General features: G+C 45.5%; 1 protein-coding gene across 5 annotated transcripts in view; it reads left to right on the forward strand.

Annotated features, from left to right (window-relative positions):
* Positions 1-22,767, forward strand: part of LOC310760735 (maestro heat-like repeat-containing protein family member 2B) — a 91,878-nt gene that overhangs the window by 49,434 nt on the left and 19,677 nt on the right. For 3 of the 5 annotated variants that reach the window (XM_083609832.1, XM_083609831.1, XM_083609833.1), the window contains exons 26-35: positions 3,575-3,670; positions 6,723-6,824; positions 9,273-9,396; positions 11,561-11,670; positions 13,215-13,367; positions 14,521-14,675; positions 14,824-14,986; positions 16,949-17,139; positions 20,703-20,840; positions 21,772-21,883. In XM_083609832.1, coding sequence (XP_083465958.1) covers positions 3,575-3,670; positions 6,723-6,824; positions 9,273-9,396; positions 11,561-11,670; positions 13,215-13,367; positions 14,521-14,675; positions 14,824-14,986; positions 16,949-17,139; positions 20,703-20,840; positions 21,772-21,883 — 1,344 coding nt within the window. The remainder of the gene's footprint in view (positions 1-3,574; positions 3,671-6,722; positions 6,825-9,272; positions 9,397-11,560; positions 11,671-13,214; positions 13,368-14,520; positions 14,676-14,823; positions 14,987-16,948; positions 17,140-20,702; positions 20,841-21,771; positions 21,884-22,767) is intronic. The other 2 variants (XM_083609834.1, XM_083609835.1) reach the window with 1 other exon arrangement.

Here is a 22,767-nt window from a genome sequence, read left to right on the forward strand (position 1 = left end):
ATCCACATGGGGGTTTCCTGGATGCATCTGATTGGCCACTGCCCGGATCATACCAAAGAGCGGGACCAGGGCCAGATTTAGGTTTGATGAGGCCCTAAGCTACTGAAAAGGGACATGGGTGGTGCTGTGGGTTAAACCACAGAGCCTAGGGCTTGCCGATCAGAAGGTCGGTGGTTCGAATCCCTGCGACGGGGTGAGCTCCCGTTGCTCGGTCCCTGCTCCTGCCAACCTAGCAGTTCGAAAGCACGCCAGTGCAAGTAGATAAATAGGTACTGCTCCGGCGGGAAGGTAAACAGTGTTTCTGTGCGCAGCTCTGGTTCGCCAGAAGCGGCTTAGTCATGCTGGCCACATGACCCGGAAGCTGTACGCTGGCTCTCTTGGCCAATAAAGCGAGATGAGTGCCACAACCCCAGAGTTGGCCACGACTGGACCTAATGGTCAGGGGTCCCTTTACCTACTGAAGGTAATGGGGCCCTTGATATGTCCGGCTGTCCTTTGTCCGCAACAAATTGTTGCTGTTTTTTGTGTTGAATATATGCTATATGGTAGTTGATGGACCTAATAGATATCTAAAGCCACTTGCCCATGTTGCCATGCAACCAGTCCATGCAGAATGTAGGCACACTTTATATAAAAAGGAGCAAACCAGTTATATTTTAGGGAGCAGGTTAGCAGGCGGAGCCCATGACTTACATCATAGGAGCCTACACAACACAAAACACTGTTGCTGTATGTAGGTTTTATTTTATTTGTTGTTTTTTTATCTTATGGAAATGTACATCCAGTGTTTTTTCCTTTAATTTTTTTGGGGGGGCCCAAAAGACTGGGGCTTTGAGCTATGGCTTGTTTAGCTTATATGTAAATCCGGCACTGGGTGGGAGTTCAATTTAGCTCACCTTTTAATACAAGCTTCCCCCAGAGAGAGAGAGAAAGAGTCATTTTCACCTCTCCAAATTTCATGGTGCAGTTATTCAACCGAGAATTCACACAAAAATTCGCATACTGTGTATACTGAATGTGGGAAAATGCATTAGTTGCTGGAAGCCACAGGATACGGAAAATGTTAGGATATTTCCGTTCCACCTTAAAAAGGGAGCAGGCAGTTGTGTGTCACAAGCCTGCGTACTTCCGGCTCACAGGAAGTTTGTTTTGTATATAGCTTTTGTTTTCGCTCTGTTGCCTCGACACTAAGTCAGGCAGTCATGTTTTTCCTTTGTTCTGACCACCGCTGAATAAAGCTGTAAATATGCTGCTCTCCTGGGTGAATCTTCCGTTGTGGAAGCTCTGCGAAAAGGGCGTGCATGAGTCCTGGAATGTGGACAGCTATTTCTGAGGCTCGTGTTGCTAATTGACTGATACTGTTCTACGGGAGACCAGGAGACGACGTGGAGGCATGACGGCCTTTGTCTCCCTGGCAGTATCCCAACAGAAAATCCTCTTCTGCTCGTGTCCTGCTTGCAGACTTCCAAGAGGCATCTAGCTGGCCACTATGAGAACAGAATGCTGGACTAAATCAGCTCCCTTTGGCCTGATCCAGCAGCCACATGATCCAGTTTCAATCTCTAGCACCTCCAAGTAGGAATGCAGACCTAGGCTGGATCTACACTGATTGTACAAACGCTGTAAAAACACACACATAATAATAGCTGACAATGCAATTTCCCATTGACGACGGATCGCTGCCCTACAACACCCTCTGGTGTCACATTTTTATAACGCATTACTAACGTTAGAACTGACCAGTGTAGACCTACCTCTACTTGAGATCGCACAACTTTGGGACATGATGTTGATGGGCAACTGACAACCCCTGTCCACAACAGCCAAACAGACAAGAAAATCACTGCTTTTCAATCAACCTGGCATAGTTATATTACGTATGTAACATTGCTAGAACATGGTTATAGGCAGTGATCTTTTCCTGGCCCACAGCACAATTTGGAGCACATGAAGCACATATTTTAAATATTATTATTTCCTCCTCCCCAGTTCTGCTTTTGTATAAACCTTGCAGACCAGCACTGCTGCAGATATAATACATCTTTTGAGCTGTGGACAACAGTTCAAGCAATGGAGATTGTTATGTCTTATTTTTGTGTTTGTTAAGTTTGTGATGATATTAGCATATCCACTTTGAGTATTCGGAGATGATTCTTTGACTGTGTGCAATCGTTTTATCTTTGATAGTTTTTTTAATTAAAAATTAAAAAATAAAAGTGTGCCACTTACTGTACCAACTTCATGGTGAGTACCGGCAACATTTTTCCCTTTAACAAACCCCCAAAAAACACTGGTTATAGGCCTCCAAGGACTTATGGAATGATAAAACTGAAATGACTTAAACGTTAAACGAAATTATATAGCCATTTGGCGCTTCTGCTGGGGTGGGTGGGATTGTTGAAGACTGATGGTTGCTTCTTGCAGAAATAAGTGAAAACAATAAAATATTTCGGGGAAAAGAATGGCTCCTGTCTGAAACCTTGGGGAGCTGCTATCAGTTGAACAATACTGAGATAAATGGACCCAGTATCTGAGGCAGTGCAAGGCAGTGTCCTATGTCCCGACTGGACCTCTGCAGCTGCTTATTAGAGCATTTTTAAAAAACCGCTGCCAATCCAGCATGGATCTCCAGGCGTCCCATCTAGCTTGGCCCTCCAAGCTCCCTACTTGCATTGTAGGGATGGATGGCGGCTAACAGATTGAGGTTGAATCCTGACAAGACTAAAGTACTGTTTTGGGGGGACAGAGGGCAGGCGGGTGTGGGGGACTCCCTGGTCCTGAATGGGGTAACTGTGCCCCTGAAGGACCAGGTGCGCAGCCTGGGAGTCCTTTTGGACTCACAGCTCTCCATGGGGGCGCAGGTTAATTCTGTGTCCAGGGCAGCTGTCTACCAGCTCCATCTGGTACGCAGGATGAGACCTTCCCTGCCCGCAGTCTGTCTCACCAGAGTGGTGCATGCTCTGGTTATCTCTCGCTTGGACTACTGCAATGCGCTCTACATGGGGCTACCTTTGAAGGTGACCCGGAAACTGCAATTAATCCAGAATGCAGCGGCTAGACTGGTGACTGGGAGCGGCCACCGGGACCACATTAACACCGGTCTTGAAAGACCTACATTGTCTCCCAGTACGTTTCCGAGCACAATTCAAAGTGTTGGTGCTGACCTTGAAAGCCCTAAACGGCCTCGGTCCAGTATACCTGAAGGAGTGTCTCCACCCCCATCGTTCTGCCCGGGCGCTGAGATCCAGCGCTGAGGGCCTTCTGGCGGTTCCCTCATTGCAAGAAGTAAGGTTACAGGGAACCAGGCAGAGGGCCTTCTCAGTAGTGGTGCCCGCCCTGTGGAACACCCTCCCTTCAGATGTGAAGGAAATAAGCAGCTATCTTCTTTTTAAAAGACATCTGAAGGCAGCCCTGTTTAGGGAAGTTTTTAATATTTAATGCTGTATTGTTTTTAACACTTGATTGGAAGCCGCCCAGAGTGGCTGGGGAGACTCAGCCAGATGGGCGGGGTATAAATAAATTATTATTATTATTATTATTATTATTATTATTATTATTATTATTATGCTTCCAGTCCCTGTACTCTTGCTCCATGGACGCCCTCAGGAAACTCGTGACGAGCATCGTAGAGGACCACCCAACACCTGAGCTGATGGTTGAGATGTTCCAGGTGAGCAGCAGGAGAAACTCTCTCTCTTTTTTTTATAATAATTTTTATTAATTTTAACCTATAAATTATGATACTGTCAGAGCTACCCTAGGTCCCAGCTCACAAAGGACCAACGCTGCTTCGTTGTTAAGTACAAAAGTCTTTATTGAAGTTCAGTTTCACTTCCAGAGTCGCAGCGCGCAGCTCTACGTCTCAACTGTCAGACCGCTGATGCTCCGTCTGAGTCTCCTCCCCCTTGACACCAATTTAAGATTCTAGCCTTGCTCCACCTTTTCCGCTGCTCTTTCCTCCTCTGGGTCCGCCTGCCCGCCGGGGTCTCGCCCTTTCTAGCCTCCTCTGACGCTGAGTCCCCTGAGCCTTCTCCCTCCCTCCGGCGGGCTTTAGGAGCTGGTTCCCCATCCGGGTCTCCTGCTGTCCCCCGCGCCTGCACATTTGAACTTGGCGCGCGCGCCCAGCCAGCAGCTTTCCTCCTGACCGTTCCACTGCTGCTGTCACTGCTTCCCCTTTCGGGGGGGCTAGCTGCAACTGACCTTCCCTCCGTTCCCCCACTCTCCGATGGAGGCGTGGTCAGCCCTGACTCATCTTCTCTCCCCGCTGGAGGAGATGCTGGTCCTGACACATGTGACTCTTCCCCCCCACTACGCTCTGGTGGGGAAACTGGTCCTGATCCTCCACTGCTGTTTTGGGGTTCCCCTCTGGCTCCTTGTTTCTGGTGCGTCCCCCCTGGGACCCCCCTTGCCCTGACCATCGGCGCCCCCTTCTGGGAATCTTCTGATTCGCTGGAGAAGCTCATGGAATCTCTCGGGTCACTGTCATACTCCCCTACGCTGCCCTCGGATTCTTCCCCTTCGCTCTCCAATTCCTCTCTCCCCATTGCTCCTGCTCCTGATTCCCTGACAGATACATACCACACAACTTCATCATTTATACAATCTTTTTTTGGACTTCCCTCGGCACCTCTGATGATCCGCCGTTTTAACCACTTCTTATGCATTTCTTAAATTCTTATTACCTTTAATTGTCATAGCTAATCCTCCTCCCCCTTATCCATTTTTGCAATAATTCCAATAATACTCCTCACAAAACACGCCTACAAACGTAGTCTGGTTGTCACAAATACTTTTCAAATAATCTGTAAATTTACTCCAGTCTTCTGTGAATTTCTGGTCCCGCCGATTTCAAATCCTTCCTGTTAGTTTGTCCAGTTCTGCATATTCCATTAATTTCATCCTCCATTCTTCTTTCGTCGGTAGTTCTTCTTGCTTCCATTTTTGGGCCAATAACATTCTTGCTGCCATTGTTGCATATAAGAACAGCTTACATTCCTTTCTATTTATATCACTCCCAACAATGCCCAATAAGAATGCTTCTGGTTTCTTTATAAATGTATATTTCAACATTTTTTCATCTCATTATAAACAGGAGAAACTCTCTTTATTGGCGTTCAATAGTTTCGATTAGGCAACCAATTTAGAGACCTTTTCAGGCAGCTGGAGGTGCTTCAAATGCCTCCCCCACGATTGGGATCACTGCCTTCAGAGGTGCCCCTGCTCTGCTAAATCACTCAGGAATGAATTGCCTTTTTTATTTTAGCTTCCAGACTGTCTTCCAGGGGAGACTCACACAGAGAACATTGCAGTCGTCTTTCTGCTAGGTTACCAACGCATACATCTGTCAGTTTGCATTTCTTAGTGCAGAAAGTCTTGATCTGATGTGTAGAGATCTTTCCTATTCTGCTTAATTCAAGAGGGTTCTGGAAGCTTCTCTGTGTGAAAGAAACGTCATGATGTTTGGGTTATTTCTTCAGAGAAGCTGAGTACAGCTGGTTTAAACTGGTTCACTTATCTCTTTCTGTCAAGGTCATGCTGACTATAAAAGTCAGGCCAGAAGGAGCCTGGGTTTCACTTTCACTTTCTATCTCTTTTCCTTCTAGTGTGGTGTTCTGTACATACTATGTTTAGCGTTAAGGTTTTAGACTTACAGTGGTACGTCGTGTTACGGACGCGATCTGTTCCAGAGGCCCGTCCGTCATGTGAAATGCCCACAACTTAAAACACTGCATCTGCGCAGGCGTGCGGTGCGATTCGGTGCTCCTGTGCATGCGGGAAGCGCGATTTAGCACTTCTGCGCATGCGCGAGTGGCAAAACCTGGAAGTAACCCGTTCCAGTAGTTCCAGGTTGCCACGGGAAGTAACGCGAAAAGACGCAACATGAAGCGGACACAACACGAGGTATGACTGTATTATACATTATTGTAAGTTTAAATTAAGTCTGCTGCAACTGGATTTCTTATGGACAGCACCAATCCTGGATGTACTGGATTTGTGACCTTTAGGCTCATTTGCCTTCAGTAGCAGTAAAGCTCTGCTGGTAAAGGTAAAGGTAAAGGGACCCCTGACCATTAGGTCCAGTCATGGCCGACTCTGGGGTTGCGGCGCTCATCTCGCTTTATTGGCCAAGGGAGCCGGCGTACAGCTTCCGAGTCATGTGGCCAGCATGACTAAGCCGCTTCTGGCGAACCAGAGCAGCGCACGGAAACGCCGTTTACCTTCCCGCCAGAGCGGTACCTATTTATCTACTTGCACTGGTGTGCTTTCGAACTGCTAGGTTGGCAGGAGCAGGGACCGAGCAATGGGAGCTCACCTCGTCACGGGGATTCGAACCGCCAACCTTGTGATCAGCAAGTCCCAGGCTCTGTGGTTTAACCCACAGCACCACCCGTGTCCCAGTAGCAGTAAAGCTCTGCTGGATGAAATACAATTGCTTCTGATCTATTTTGGGGGGAACCCTGCAACTTGTTTAAGTTTTTACTCTGCTAACTAACTATATGTTGGAATCTGCTCTGGATCAATATTGAGTAGAATTCCAATGACAACATCACGGTAGCAAGGCCCTGTGTGAGAATAGCCATAGCTAATGTGGTGGACAAAATTGGCACTGTGTTTTTATATTGCAAACTGCCCTGTGAATGTCAGAAGAAGGGCAGCATAGGAATTTAACAAAAATAGATTTTCTAACATCAGTTGCATTTGCCTTCCTGCTCCGCCAACAGCTCATAGACCCCTGGTTCACCGTATCGGACTGTAGCAGGGAGAGGGCGCTGCAGGCAAGCTCCCAGACCCTCGCTGCCTTCCAGGAGAACTATCAGCTCCCCGTGAGTTTCCTTCTCGTCACCTGCTTGCCAGCTGCTCAGTCTGCACATCTCTGCCCACTATCCCAAAGACTCCAGCGGGTGCAGAATGCTGCAGTGAGGCTCCTCACGGGGTCCCTGCCATGGGAGCATATTCACCCAGTGCTTTTCCAGCTGCACTGGCTCCCAGTGGAGTACAGGGTCAGATTTAAGGTGCTTGTTTTGACCTTTAAAGCCCTTCACAGCCTAGGACCCTAGTACCTACGGGACCGCCGCTCCCGGTATGCCCCACGGAGAGCCTCAAGGTCCATATATAGCAACCCCCTAGTGGTCCCGGGCCCTAAGGAAGTCAGATTAGCCTCAACCAGAGGCAGGGCCTTTTCAACACTGGCTCCGGCCTGGTGGAACGCTCTGCCACATGAGACCAGGGCCCTGCGGGATCTGATTTCTTTCTGCAGGGCCTGTAAGACAGAGTTGTTCCGCCTGGCCTTTGGCTTGGAGCCAATTTGATTCCCTCCCCCTCTTTCTTTTTTCTTTTTCCTTTCTCCTCCTGTGATGAGGCTGCATTTTAATATTTTAATGTTTCAATATTTTAATTGTTGTATTTTAATCTTGTTTTTAAGTTGTACTCATTCAACTTGTTTTTATTATTACTTGTTAGCCGCCCTGAGCCCGGCCTTGGCTGGGTAGGGTGGGGTATAAATAAAAAATATTATTATTATTATTATTATTATTATTATTATTATTATTATCTGTAAGCAACACCATTAAAATTCAGTCTTAAAAATGACTTTAAACAACTCACGCTCGCAGAAATGAATTGTGAACGGCTCTGAATGTTCACATTTTTGCAAGGATTTCTACCCCTCCCCCCAAAAATATAATACATTTTCCCTGTTACTTTCACTGATATGTCCATGTTTGTACACACTCCCCCCTAATGTTTCCACGCTTGTACACGTTATTTGGGCAGATAATTTCAGTGTAAAATTCAGAGAAGTGTGACTTATGAAAGTTCACGCATTCGTTCGAGAGGGGCAAATCAGGTAGCTTCTCGTTGAAAGTCAATCAGAATCAGATTTCTCCGCAGCCCTGGTCACCATCCATCTCACAAGTGGTGTGGAGGGGGGACCCCCTGTCAAGAGGTCCTACACATGAGTAGGCGTCCGGCAGAGACACATGCTCGACTAGAATGTTCTCTCCCATCTGGTCTGTCGGGAGCTTCAAAAGCTTTTTCCAGCCCAAAATCACAGCAACTGATACCAAGAGTATCAACACACTTCGGATCAGCAGAGTATAGGCAGTCAGCGTTCAGACTCAGTAGCGCAGCTTTTCGGCTAAACTACGTTTATTTACATATACCGTATGTTTCGCTCTATAAGACACATTTTTCCCCTCCTAAAAAGTAAGGGGAAATGTGTGTGCATGTTATGGAGTGAATGCAGGCTTCGTGGGCTATCCCAGAAGCTAGAACAGCAAGAGGGAGCGCTGTGCAATGCTCCCTCTCACTGTTCTAGCTTTTGGCTTAGCCGTGTGAAGCCTCCACAGGGCAGTGGGGAGCCTTCATCCTGCTGCCCTGCGGAGGCTTTGCGCAGCTATCCCTGGCTTTTGCGGGAGGTGGGTGAAGGGACACAGCACGTGGCTCTGTCCCTTCCCCCACCTCCCAGAAAAGCCCCCAAGATCCGTGCTCCCTCTAAAGAGCGCACAGCTTTTGCGGGAGGTGGGGGGAAAGCCAGGAGGCTTGCTTTTGTTGAAGCCAGGAGGGCAAGAGGTATCGGTGCGCACCGATCCCACTTGCTCTCCTGGCTTCAGGGATAGCCCTGCAAAGCTTCCTGAGCGAAGATGGAGGAGCGCTCCCTCTTACCTCAGGAGGCTTCTTATTTCTTGTTTTCCTCCCCTTCGTCTTATGGTTGGGTGCGTCTTATAGAACGAAAAGTACGGTACACACTCGGAGCATCTTGACTCAGCTCCTTCCTCTTCAGCATCAGACAGCAAAGAGGGAGAACAAAGGGACAAATGTCCTACAACCCAGTAATAAAAACATCCTGTCTCCTTCACTTCCCACAATGTGGAATGAAAACATACACCGTCATGTGATATAAACAATCCCATGACTGCAACACGGGAAAAGAATCCTAACACACACACCAAAACCCCCTGCCTCTGTTGCAGGTCATAAAGATCAGGCAAGCTCAAATGAACAGATTTTTAAAAGTTACAGATAGGTAGCCGTGTTGGTCTGCCATAGTCAAAACAAAAAAAAAAAATTTCCTTCCAGTAGCACCTTAAAGACCAACTAAGTTAGTTCTTGGTATGAGCTTTCGTGTGCATGCACACTTCTTCAGATGTATCTTCAGATGTATCTGAAGAAGTGTGCATGCACACGAAAGCTCATACCAAGAACTAACTTAGTTGGTCTTTAAGGTGCTACTGGAAGGAAAAAGATTTTTAAAAAACTTTCTTTTTCTGTAGGATGGAGAAAATTTCCAGCAATTTGGGTCGCTGGTGGCATTCCTTGCCCCCTACACCTGTGATGGCTCCATCAGATGCCGGCAGTGGGCTGCCCAGTGCATTAGTTGCCTTTTGCACATACAAGGTGAGGATGTTTTGAATGGGGGCAGTGTGAACCCCCAACCTTCACTCCCCTTTCTGATTGGTTGGTTGGTTAGATGACTGGTTGAGTGATCAATTTAGTTTTATGGAGGAGAGGGCTATCGATAACTACTAGCAATGCTTTGGGGGGGGGGACGCAGGGGACACATACCCCTAAATATTTTGTGAATCTTTGTACTTTTGTCCATTTACTGTATTTATTTTTCCCAATTTGAACTACCGGTATAAAATGGTGATTTTCTTGAGTCAAAATGAGGGTACCCCTGTAGCCTTTCAGACCTTTCCCATGAGTAGGATGAGGGAGCAAGGAGTCAATGGACACCGAGGGTTGGTACAGAGAAAGAGTTTATTTCTGCTTCCTAGGATAACAGAAAGGTACTGCGTGATCAGTCACAGCAAGCACACCTAAAGAGCAGTTACATACAGCCTATATTCCCTTTAGGTCCCCTTTCCCCCTCCCCAGGAATCCAGCCTCATGAGTTTGTACACGTAAGTTTGCATCCTTGAGCATGAGTAGAAATTGTTTCTGTACTCTTATCTGGCACTCCTGGCGCCATTCCCAGGGTCTGTGCGTCAGCGTGGTCAGGATAGTTACAACCGGTAAGATAAGTTGGATGCGCCATCCCGTCTCCACTTGGAACTGACAAGGCCATCTATTACGCCTTCATGGACTGATAAAGGAGAAGGCTTTGTTTATTCAGCTGGTTTGTGTTATACAGCTCAAGCTAATGGATTTTAGCTAATGGATCCTCAAAGAAAGAATTTGGGAAGTTTGGGGCCTAGTTGGGGTAACTACACAGTCAGGTTTGGGTAACTTGTCCCTTCAACCCAAAACATTTTTTAAGAAAAAAAAACATTGGCTGCTAGGCATGACAGCTGTGCTCTTTTTGGACAGCTGGAGGCAGCAATGCTTCTGTAGACCTGTTGCTGGAAACCAGAGGAGGGGACCTGCTTCTGAGTTAATAATAACAACAACAACAACATGTTATTCTTTGAAAGAGAACTACTTGAAAATTATTTACGGATGGTATTTAACTCCAAGTAGGCTTGCTAAGACGTATAAGACTGAATCAGATAAGTGCTGGAGATGCAAAGAGGTTGAGGGAACATTCTTTCACATGTGGTGGACTTTTAAAAGGGTAAAAGAGTATTGGGAAATGATCCATAATGAATTGAAAAAAATGTTTAAAAATACTTTCAGTCCACCGTGGTAAGGCAGCAGGGATTTATGATATGTAAAATGAACCATGGAAAGAGAAGAAGGGAAGTCATTGATATCTTAAGGATGTAAAAATGAGTACTTTAAATAGTAAAACAGAAAGATTAAATTAATATTATATAATCTTTTTATATGCAACAGCGGTCGCCTGTCTATTAATAGCATCCAATTGGAAGGCGGGAAGATACCAACACTAACGGAATGGCAAAATAAATTATTAGACTTTGTGGAAATGGCTCAATTAACAAATAGTTTGAGGTAACACAAAACAATTATTTTCTCAGAAATGGGAAACATTTAAGAGATACTTACCAAAAAAAATAACAGTGACATATTATCTATGGCAGTGTTTGAATGACCCTTGTGTACGTAAAATATCAAGAAATAAAGAAAAATTGGTGTGATATGTTGTAAGAAAGTATTAGAAAGTATATTAAATGCATATTCAAGTATATTAAAAGTATATTCAAAATCATAAAGGTCAAAAATATCGGGAAATGATGGGAAGTCTACATTTATTTTATTTTACTTTATTTTGTTATATGTTACTTTATTTTAAATAATATTATTTGATCTTAGCTTAGTTGAAATCTAAGCGGAACTAGAAGTTTAAATTAAAACCTTATGGTAAATTAATTTAAGAATATGTGTCTTTCTTTGTATGTATGTATATGTGTGAAGTTAGATCTGTAATGATATTAATGAGTTTCAATAAAGAATTTTTTCTAATAATAATAATAATAATAATAATAATAATAATAATAATATACCGAAGAAACAGAAGCCAACTATTCGGGACTCTTAACCCATAATTGGTCAGACTAAAACCATAGAATCATAGCCATGCCTCTTTTCAGCAAAATCTATCCAGCCAGAAATGCACTGGTCAGGAAATAGATCCATCACTATTCTCTCTCCCCCTTGCCAGCTCAGTCAAAAGTCACAGCAGAGGAGGAAGAAGAAATGCTGTCTGCCTGTCATGACCTGAAGGCTGAGGTCCCCAGCGCTCTATTCGAAGCTTCATGCAGAATGGCCAAGGTGAATTTCCCAATCATTTGGGTAACTTCTGTGGACCAGATTTCATTAAATCACAGAACTACAGAGTTGGAAGGGACCCCAAGGGTCATCTAGGAGTCTTGGTGGACCACAAACTTGACATGAGCCAACAGTGTGACGTGGCAGCTAAAAAAGCCAATGCAATTCTGGGCTGCATCAATAGGAGTATAGCATCTAGATCAAGGGAAGTAATAGTGCCACTGTATTCTGCTCTGGTCAGACCTCACCTGGAGTACTCTGTCCAGTTCTGGGCACCACAGTTCAAGAAGGACACTGACAAACTGGAACGTGTCCAGAGGAGGGCAACCAAAATGGTCAAAGGCCTGGAAACGATGCCTTATGAGGAACGGCTAAGGGAGCTGGGCATGTTTAGCCTGGAGAAGAGGAGGTTAAGGGGTGATATGATAGCCATGTTCAAATATATAAAAGGATGTCACATAGAGGAGGGAGAAAGGTTGTTTTCTGCTGCTCCAGAGAAGCGGACACGGAGCAATGGATCCAAACTACAAGAAAGAAGATTCCACCTAAACATTAGGAAGAACTTCCTGACAGTAAGAGCTGTTCGACAGTGGAATTTGCTGCCAAGGAGTGTGGTGGAGTCTCCTTCTTTGGAGGTCTTTAAGCAGAGGCTTGACAACCATATGTCAGGAGTGCTCTGATGGTGTTTCCTGCTTGGCAGGGGGTGGACTCAATGGCCCTTGTGGTCACTTCCAACTCTATGATTCTGTGATTCTATGATTCTATGATCTTAAGGTCCATAAATAGCAACACCCTAGAGGTCCCGGGCCCTAAGGAAGTCAGATAAGCCTCAACCAGAGCCAGGGCCTTTTCAACACTGGCCCCAGCCTGGTGGAACGCTCTTCCTCATGAGACCAGGGCCCTGCAGGATCTGATTTCTTTCTGCAGGGCGTGTAAGACAGAGTTGTTCCGCCTAGCCTTTGGCCTGAAATCAACTTGATTCCCTCACCCTCTTTCCTTTTTCCTCCTGTGATGGAACTCTTATTTGGGGACTTCCCTGGCTTTTTTCTGGCCCATGTAGGACCAGTCTGGATAGTTAGCCTTGGTGAAGACTTGACGTTTTCATCCCCCCCAAAAGTTTTTGATTTGAGTTTCTACTGAAATTGAGGCTGCATTTTAATGTTTTAATGTTGTATTTTAATCTTGTTTTAAAGTTGTATTTTAATCAATTGTTTTTATACCTGGTGTTAGCTGCCCTGAGCCCGGTCTTGGCTGGGGAGGGCGGGGTATAAATAATAATAATAATTATTATTATTTTAATTATTATTATTTAGTCCAACCCCCAGAAATGCAGGAATCAGAGATGAAGAATCCGCAACACGTGTCCGTCCAAGCTCTGTTTTAAAATCTCCAGCAAAAGAAAACCCACCACCTTCGAGGGAGTACATGCCACTTCCATTTGTTTGACGATTTCCCCCTCTATGGTCAGAATGAACTGCAGTTGCATTTCAGTGCAATTGTTATTGTGATCATAGATTCACAATCCTTTACTTCTGGCGTTTTCACAGGTGGTCAGCGTGCATTTCCCACCAGATCAAGCCCTGGATTTCATCGAGGTCATCCTGGAAGACCTGGTGTCCGGAAATGAAATGTGCGCCACTTCTGCTGGCCACTGGCTGCTAACCATCCTTTGGGACTCCGGAGATGCTATGGGAGCTCAGGTGACCACTTGCCACAATGGGGCGGGCGGCTTTTATAAGCTTTGTTTGACATGTGTCAGACAGGTCTCCAAAGGCACCAATCTACAGTTGGTTGTTGGAGCAGGCTTTGGCTGGTGTGGAAGGTTGGCTTTAGCTTTTGAGCAGAGGCAGGGATCGTGTTTCATAGTCTTCCTTGGCTGAGGGGCACATGCCAGTTGTGGGTGGGGCTGGATGGGCATATTGGCTGAGTGGTGGATGCTACTCTCACCTTCACACATTCTGCCCATGCAAAAGGATGCTGTTCCTACAGGTACCCATCACTCCAAAAGATCCAGCCAGGTAAAAACTCTTGCAGAGGACACACAGCAGGGCCAGGGAGGGGTGTGGCCCTGTAGAAGGGGGTGTGGCCAAAGAGAGCCCTGGGGGCCAGGTAGAGAGGCTTAAGGGTGCATGTGGCCCCCATGGCTGAAGTTCCTCACCCTTGTTTTTGAGCAACCAATGAACATAAACCAAAATTAAATTTTGACCTAACCAGCTTAGCACAGCAGAGCACCACTGGGTCCTGAATGAAGTACAGTCGTACCTTGGTTTTCAAACAGAATCCGTTCCGGAAGTCCGTTCGACTTCCAAAACATTCAGAAACCAAAACGTGGCTCCTGCAGCCAATTGGAAGCCGCAAAAGCCACGCCGGATGTTTGTCTTCCAAAAATCATTCAAAAACACTCACTTCTGGTTTTTGATTGTTTGGGAGCCGAAACGTACGAGTTACAAAGCGTTCGGCAACCAAGGTACGACTGAACTTGGTTTTACTTCTGCAAAAAGAAAGCAGATACTCTTCCATTGAGCTACAGCCTTTCCCCCAAATAAGATTACAATGTTAATGTGTTCGTGGTGTGCACATTCCTTGGACCAACCCACTCCCTTAGGCTGTATAAGACCGTATAGAAATATAGGGCTGGGGAAATGCCTCTCTCTGAAACCCTGGAGAGCCTGATAGAGAGCCAGCAGGCCTAGTGGCCTGGCTCAGGACAAAGCAGGTTCTTATGCTCCTTTGTTCAGAGAAAGCAGAGTAGCGTTAAATTTCTAAGAAGGTATTTGGAATTTCTAGAATGCAATTGACTCATACGAGTGGGACTGCTGATAGCAATGCATGCACCTGAATTGCCCCTTTTAGGTTTCAGAGATCCTGGACATTTTCTACAGCCGCTTGCCCACCATCAAACAGGAAGATCTGCGGCAGGTCCTTGTGGAAGCTGTGGCTGCTGTCTCCCATTTTCACCTGGACATCGTGATCGAGAGCCTATTCTGCCGCCGCCTCCCGATGGACAGGTGCATGCCAGCATTAAGCTGAGGCTTTAGTACATTTGGGGGGAGATTGCATCTGCATTTCAGCCCACAAATTGGACCCACTGGGTTTAAGTGAACGGTGCTTGTGGGGAAACAAATCCTCTTCAACTTATGTGTTGTTGCATTGCAGTGAAACAGGTGAACTCTGGAGGTCTCTAGGCAAAGACCCTTCCCAGGCCTTACTGATTTTATGCAAGTTAGCGGCCAGGGTGGCAGAGCCTTCAAGTCTGGAAGCCCCTTTCTCCTCAGGCAGCAATGAGAGCATGGAATTTGCAGATGAAGGACCTCTCAAGGTGAGCAAGAAGAAGGGAGGAGCCGTTGAGAAACAGGGAGGGATTTTTAGAGCAGAGAGATTTCAGCTCAGTTAATGTAGACTGAAAAACATAAGAGCATCAGGAGAGCCTGATTATTGGGGTAGCCTCACACGCACCAGAAATCTGATGGGTGGTTTTTTGTTCTTGGTTGAAGAGGAAAATATAGGTATATATGAAAAAGAGAATTCCAGGATGCCTAAGATCCAGGTTTGGGGCAAGTACTCTTTGGTGAGAAAACTCCAGCACAAAATTTTCCCTCCTAAGTTGTTTCCAAAGTCCCTCTCTTCTCTCTTAGCATAGAAAGAGACCACACATTTTGTGAGTTAAAAATGCTTTACTTACAAACTCTTCCAAGGTCACCTTCATGTGCTTTTCCATACAGCAGTCAGAAAATCAGGCAGTCTTGGAAGGTGGACTCTCCTTCATCAGAGGTTTTTCAGCAGAGGCTGGATAGCTGCCTGTCAGCGATTCTTTAGCTATGATTCCTGCATTGCAAGAATTCGGGCTAGATGTCAGGGACTGGGCAAAGGAGGAATGGTGGAGACCGCCTCCCCGGCCTGACCCTTCCAGAGAAGAAGAACAGTTCAGAACAGGGGGAAAGCTGGGAAATAAAGGGAGAGGAGGAAGAGGAACCACCAGGAGGACAACAGCTGATGGACAGAGTGTCCTTAGAAAGCATTCTAGACCTGACCCTCCCAGAACCCGGCGAGCCTTGAAAGTAGGAGAGCAAAGAGCTCAGAAGCAAAGGGCCCTCAGCACCACCCATAGAGGAGATGGTGAATGAGGAAGTGGGAGAAAAAGGGGGTGGAGAGTCACTCGGGACAACGCCATTACTCCAAGAGGCTGAGTTCCAAGCTTCTCTCTGTAAATATTGAATAAAAAGCAGATGGTAAGGACTTTTCCTTGCCTTATCCATTCCTGCCAACCTGCTGTGGGGTTGTTTCCTCTGCCGTTTGATACTAGATGTTGTTATTGTTGTTGTTGTTGTTGTTGTTGTTGTTGTTGTTGTTGTTGTTGTTTTATACCCCGTTCATCTGGCTGCGTTTCCCCAGCCACTCTGGGCGGCTTCCAACAGAACACTAAAATACAATAACCTATTAAACATTAAAAGCTTCCCTAAACAGGGCTGCCTTCAGATGTCTTCTAAAAGTTTGGTAGTTATTTTTCTCTTTGACATCTGGTGGGAGAGCGTTCCACAGGGCGGGTGCCACTACCGAGAAGGCCCTCTGCCTGGTTCCCTGTAACTTGGCTTCTTGCAGTGAGGGAACCGCCAGAAGGCCCTCGGAGCTGGACCTCAGCATCTGGGCAGAACAATGGGGGTGGAGACGCTCCTTCAGGTATACTGGGCCAAGGCCGTTTAGAGCTTTCAAGGTCAGCACCAACACTTTGGATTGTGCTCGGAAACGTACTGGGAGCCAATGCAGGTCTTTCAAGACCGGTGTTATGTGGTCCCGGCGGCCGCTCCCAGTCACCAGTCTAGCTGCCGCATTCTGGATTAGTTGTAGTTTCCAGGTCACCTTCAAAGGTAGCCCCACATAGAGCGCATTGCAGTAGTCCAGGCGAGAGATAACTAGAGCATGCACCACTCTGGTGAGGCAGTCTGCGGGCAGGGAGGGTCTCAGCCTGCGTACCAGATGGAGCTGGTAAACAGCCGCCCTGGACACAGAATTGACCTGCGCCTCCATGGACAGCTGTGAGTCCAGAATGACTCCCAGTCTGCGCACCTGGCCCATTCAGGACCAGGGAGTCCTCCACACCCGCCCGTCTCCTGTCCCCCAAAAACAGTACTTCTGTCTTGTCAGGTTTCAACCTCAATCTGACCACTGGAACTCCTTCTGACCCTACAGTTCCATGATTCAGTTCTATGACGGCCGTTTTACTGGAAGACGTCCTCTCACACACCCAGGTGTCCTTTCATTCTCTTGCTGTTTCTCTGTTCAGGCCACTTGCGCCATCTACGAAGTCCTGTCTGTGCTGCACACCGAAGAGGGCATCCAGGAGCTGTTCCCAGAGCTGTTCTGCACTCTCCTAAAGCAGGTCAGCAAAACCCTGGAGAAGAGGATGCCCTTTTACGAGGGTCGCCGGAGGCTGTTTCTGAGAGAGCAGCATTTGTCTGAAGGCAACCCTTGCAGGTCAGTCTCCCACTTTGCCCACCTCTTTTTGCACGGGCCTCCTCTGGAAAATTATAGATCTTGGGTCTGGGCTTTGAGTTAGAAAAAGTGTTAAGAATCTCATTTATTAGGAAACCAGAGGCATATCTGTTAGGCATTACCGATTCAGATATTCCTTAAAAATTTAAAGATCTTTCTTCGTATGCAGTATGGCAGTGAGAGTTCTTATAGTTATAAGGTGGAAGAGTGACAGAATTCTTTCTAGACGAGAGTGGATACAAAAATTGACTGAATATGCTGAATCAGGTAGTCTATCTGAAAAAGTAAACAAATAAACCGAGAATTGAATTTGTATAAAAATGGGAACCCTTCAGAACATACCTTAAACAGAATTATACCATGTTAAAATCTGTAGCAGCTTTTGAGTCATCCCAGCAGCTTTTATTAATTGGTTATATAAATATAAACATTTATAAATTGTGAAAATATTAGTCTAAGAAATAGTATTTTGATACAGCAGTAAATTTATGTAAACAGAATTAAGGAATAAATGGGAGGTCGGGTATAAAAGGTAATGAGATTTCAATTTTTATTGTAACGTGAAATTGCAACCACAAATTTATGTCATAATTTTTATCTTATTAACAGATGGTGTACATTTTATTTTCTTTCCTTTTCCCTCCCCTCTTAAGTTGTATCCCTTTTTGGTATTGGGTTTTTTTTTGTATGTAATAAGCATGGAAATAAGCATGGGAAAAAATAAAACAATAAAATAAATAAATAAAAGATCTTGGGTATGGGCACCAAGCCTTATGAGGAACAGTTGAGGCAATTGGGTATGTGAAGCCCGGAGAAGAGGAGACTGAAAGGTGATATGATACCTGTCTTCAAATAACTGAACGGCTGTGTCACATGGAAGGTGTGATGTCCTGGGACTTGGGCTCGGACTCAGAACCAGAGGAGTCTCAGTCTGCACCGGATCCTTTGCCTCAGGCATCATCTGAACCAAGTCTGGGGCCTGATCCTGAAGAGTCCCAGTCTGCACAGGTTCCCCTGCAACAAACACCAGCTGGGCCGAGTCAGGGGCCTGAGCCTGCCCTGGCTCCAGATGCGGGGATGACCTCATTGCTTTCAGCTGGGCCATCACTTACAGCTGCTCCACTACCGGTTGGGTCAGGGGAGGCTGCGGCGGCCTCTGGGTCTAGTGACCCACCGATGTCTCCCGAGCTGCAGAGACTCAGGTCTGAGAGAAGGAGAGACCTGAGGACTCGCAGGAGGAGTGCTCGCCTTTAGGCGAAACAAGGAGGTGAGTCGCCAGGGGATCAGGACCGGCCGTTACCCCAACAAAGATAAAAGGCTGTCGGACCCCGCCCCAGGTTGCGGGAGCAACATTGCTGTATGCCAGATCCTGCCTGAGATCCTGTACCTGTCCTTGCCTGGTTTCCTGCCTCGTGTCCTGCCTTGGCCCTGTCGGACTGACTCCTAGCGGATCCCTTGGATTCTGGACCGGTCCTGGACCGCGTTTCACGGGTTACCCCTGGGCCTAGCACAGAAGATGGAGCAAGATTGCTTTCTCTTGCTGTGGAAGGTAGGACCCTAACTGATGAATTCAAGCTACAAGCAAGAAGATTCCGAAGAGAGAATGGACTCCCTTGGGATGTTGTGGATGCTCCTTCCTTGGAGGCTTGTAAGCAGGGATTGGGTGGCCATTTGTCTTTTTTTTTTTTATAAATTTTTATTGATTTTCCAACATAAATTAAAACACATTACAACTAACAAAACATAGACAAACAAACATATAAACACGTATAATTTCATAACCTCTTTTTCTTAAGCCTTATTTCAACGACTTCCCCATACCTCCCTTTTCTGCATCCCTGTTTTAAACTTTTTCAGCAACCCCTAATTTCAATTACTTATAATTCACTTTCTTTAATCCTTTTTCTCTTACCCAATCATTTATCGCTGCAATTCTGTTTTACATTACCCATGACATTTTAGCACTCATTAATTTTACAACAGTTCTTAAGATAAACTTTAAATTTCTTCCAATCTTCTTCCACCGTCTCTTTTCCTTGGTCACGGATTCTGCCAGTCATCTCAGCCAGTCCCATATAGTCTATCACCTTCGTCTGCCACTCTTCCAGCGTGGGTAGTTCTTGTGTCTTCCAATACTTTGCTAAAAGAACTCTTGCTGCTGTTGTAGCATACATAAAAAACGTCCTATCTTTCCTTGACACCAATTGGCCTACCATGCCCAGGAGAAAGGCCTCTGGTTTCTTATGAAAGGTACACTTAAGGACCTTCTTAATTTCATTATAGATCATTTCCCAGAAGACCTTGATCCTTGGGCACGTCCACCAAAGGTGGTAGAAAGTACCTTCAGTTTCATTACATTTCCAGCATTTATTATTGGGCGTATGATAGATTTTTGCAAGCTTGACTGGGGTCATGTACCACCTATAAATCATTTTCATAATATTCTCTCTTAAGGCATTACATGCCGTAAACTTTATACCGGTGGTCCATAACTGTTCCCAGTCAGCAAACATGATGTCATGACCAATATCTTGTGCCCATTTAATCATAGCTGATTTAACCGTCTCATTCCATTTCAACAGCAAGTTGTACATTCTTGATGGGTGGCCATTTGTCAGGGATTTTTTAGCTGAGACCCCAGCATTGCAGAGGGTTGGACTAGATGACCCTTGGGGTCCATTCCAGCTCTACAGTTCTATCTATGGTTTCCTGTGACAGCAGCCCTTCTGAACAAGTAAATTTGCATATACAGAGGCCTCACTTGTCTGCCTGCAAGAACTGAACTAACAACTAACAACAACATAGCATACAGATGTGCAAACCTTGGGCTTCCTCTTAGACAGCTGCACATGCAGAGTTCCCTCTTTATGACTTCTTTCCATGCAAAACAGTCTTTTTTATTTCTATTTTTTATTTGTGTAATTTCTATCCTGCCCTTCTTCCCAATGGGAGCCCAAGACAGCAAAAAGCTAGGAAAGCAAAATGCTATAAAATAAAATAAAGACATTTAGTACATCAAGAAAAAGTTAAAACATCAAGTACATCAACAAACATTTAAAAACAGTCCCATAGCCCTCACAGCTATTAATTTCCAGGTTGCCAGGAGCCATAGCTTTCGGCCATCAAATCTCTCAAATGAATAGAATTGTGTGTTGTTTTTTAATTGCTCCTGAATGTTAATAATGAGAGAGGCAGACACATCTCACCAGGAAGAGGGTTCCACAAATGGGGAGCCGCCACCAAGAAGACACTGTTGCAGAGGGTGGCACAATCAAAAAGGCCTCCCGTGCCCAAAATAGTTGATATTGGGAAAGGCAGGTTTAGGTAGTTGGCTCTCAAGCCATTTATGGCTTTGGATGTTAATCCTAACCCCTTGAAATATGCCCAGCTAGGTCACCCGCAGCTGCTGGCTCAGTGCTTTTAGGGCCAGAGGTGACCAGAGGTGGCAGACCATTTTCAGTTTGTGTTGGCCTGTTCTTCTTCAAGTATTCGACTTTGACCTTCTTCCGATTCAGATGTCCTTTCTGTGCCCTTTTCCTCCACAGACTTTCTGTGGCAAGTCTGAAGGCTCTTGTGTTGAAGCTTACCACTGATCCCTCACTGGCAGAGTTTGGAGAGGTGAACATCTGGACTTCACTTGGTGATCCTAGAACCCACCAGGAGGGGGCCTCTCTGCTGGCCAGGTAAGGGTAAAGGTAAAGGTAAAGGTAAAGGTAAAGGTAAAGGTAAAGGGAACCCTGACCATTAGGTCCAGTCGTGGCCGACTCTGGTGTTGTAGCGCTCATCTCGCTTTATAGGCCGAGGGAGCCGGTGTACAGTTCTGGCGAACCAGAGCAGCGCACGGAAACTGCGCTGGGGTGAGCTCCCGTTGCTCAGTCCCTGCTCCTGCCAACCTAGCAGTTCGAAATAAATAGGTACCGCTCCGGCGGGAAGGTAAACGGTGTTTCCGTGCGCTGGCTCGCTCGGCCAATAAAGCGAGATGAGCGCCGCAACCCCAGAGTCGGCCACGACTGGACCTAATGTTCAGGGGTCCCTTTACCTTTTAAGGTAGTATCTATGGGAGTATATTATATTTAATTATGGGGTGTTGGAGTTTTTAGGGGGCTAACCTGGTTGGGATAGCAGGGATAGCAGGCTTGTTGGTTTCTGAATATCTGATGTAGATTTTCAATTTCTTTGTTCTGTATGGGACAATGACAATAAAGATTATCGTATCGTATCATATTGGAATGAAGCTGCTCTGAAATAGGGGAGCTCGTATTTTGAATTACCCCAATTCAGAGTCCCTCACTCACCCACACAGCTGTGGAGGTGAGTATTGTTAAATTGTGGGTGAACATATCAGACGACACAGCCATTTTTCAAACAGCTCTTGTTTATTCACAGGCCAGAACAGAACTGAACTGAAGGGTTCAGCCAGCCTGCTTATATAGAGCTCCAGTACAACGCAACAGTAACCATTTTCTGTAACTATCCAATCACTGAACGTCACTTTCAATCCCTTGTTTGCATATGTGGACCTGAGTGAAAACTATCTACAGTATCCCCCTGCTGGCCCAGGGTGAGAACTTCAGTACATAACAAGTATCTTGTAATGTTTCTTTTCTCTTCTAGACATCTGTTTCAGAATCGACTTCTGGACCACAAGATCATTGAGAATGCCCTCCCCTGGATGACTTCCGAGTCCGAAAAGCTTCGGCTGACAGGAACTGCCTTCTTTTCAGAGGTAAGACCTGGGCATCTCAGGTGTTGCTTTCAAAAAGTGCTGTGGTATTTGAGCATAAGAACGGAGGGCTCTGGCTTGGGTCCAGTTCTAGTCCTAATCAGTGTAGCCCCGTTGAAATTAATGAACTTAAGCTGAAGGTACATTCTTTCACCTTTGGTGGACGTGCCCAAGGATTAAGGCTTTCTGGGAGATGATATATAATGAAATGAAAAAGGTATTTAAATATACCTTTCTGAAGAAACCAGAGGCCTTTCTCCTGGGCATGGTCGGCCAATTGGTGCCAAAGAAGGGCAGAACATTTTTTATGTATGCTACAACAGCAGTAAGAATACTCATCGCAAAGTATTGGAAGACACAAGATCTACCCACCCTGGAAGAATGGCAGATGAAGGTGATGGACTATATGGGACTGGCAGAAATGACCGGCAGAATTCGAGACCAGGGAAAAGAGATGGCGGAAGAAGATTGGAAGAAATTTAAGGACTATCTTAAGAAACATTGCAAAATTATTGAAGGCTAGAACGATGTTGATTCAGAAATTAAGGGGTTAAAAGCTGTAATGATTATGTGATTAAGAAAAGAAAGGCTAAAAATTATATAGAAATTAGGGAAAGGATTTGCTGAATTGACTTAATTAGAGAATGGAATACAGAAAGGGGAGGTATGAGGAGGTCGGGAAAGTAAGTTTTATGAATATAAGGGATGGAAATTATACTTGCTTTGTATATGTTCTGTTTGGATTGTATGTATTTTTATTGTTTTTGTTTTTTATTGTTCTGTTTTTTCTGTTTTATATAAATTCCTAAACCTTAATAAATATATTATTAAAAAAAAGAAAAGAAAAAGAAATTAATGAACTTAAGTATGCAATTCCCATGAATTTC

This window comes from Podarcis filfolensis (genome assembly GCF_964270895.1).
Source record: "Podarcis filfolensis genome assembly, chromosome: 1".
Classification (NCBI taxonomy): Eukaryota; Metazoa; Chordata; class Lepidosauria; order Squamata; family Lacertidae; genus Podarcis; species Podarcis filfolensis.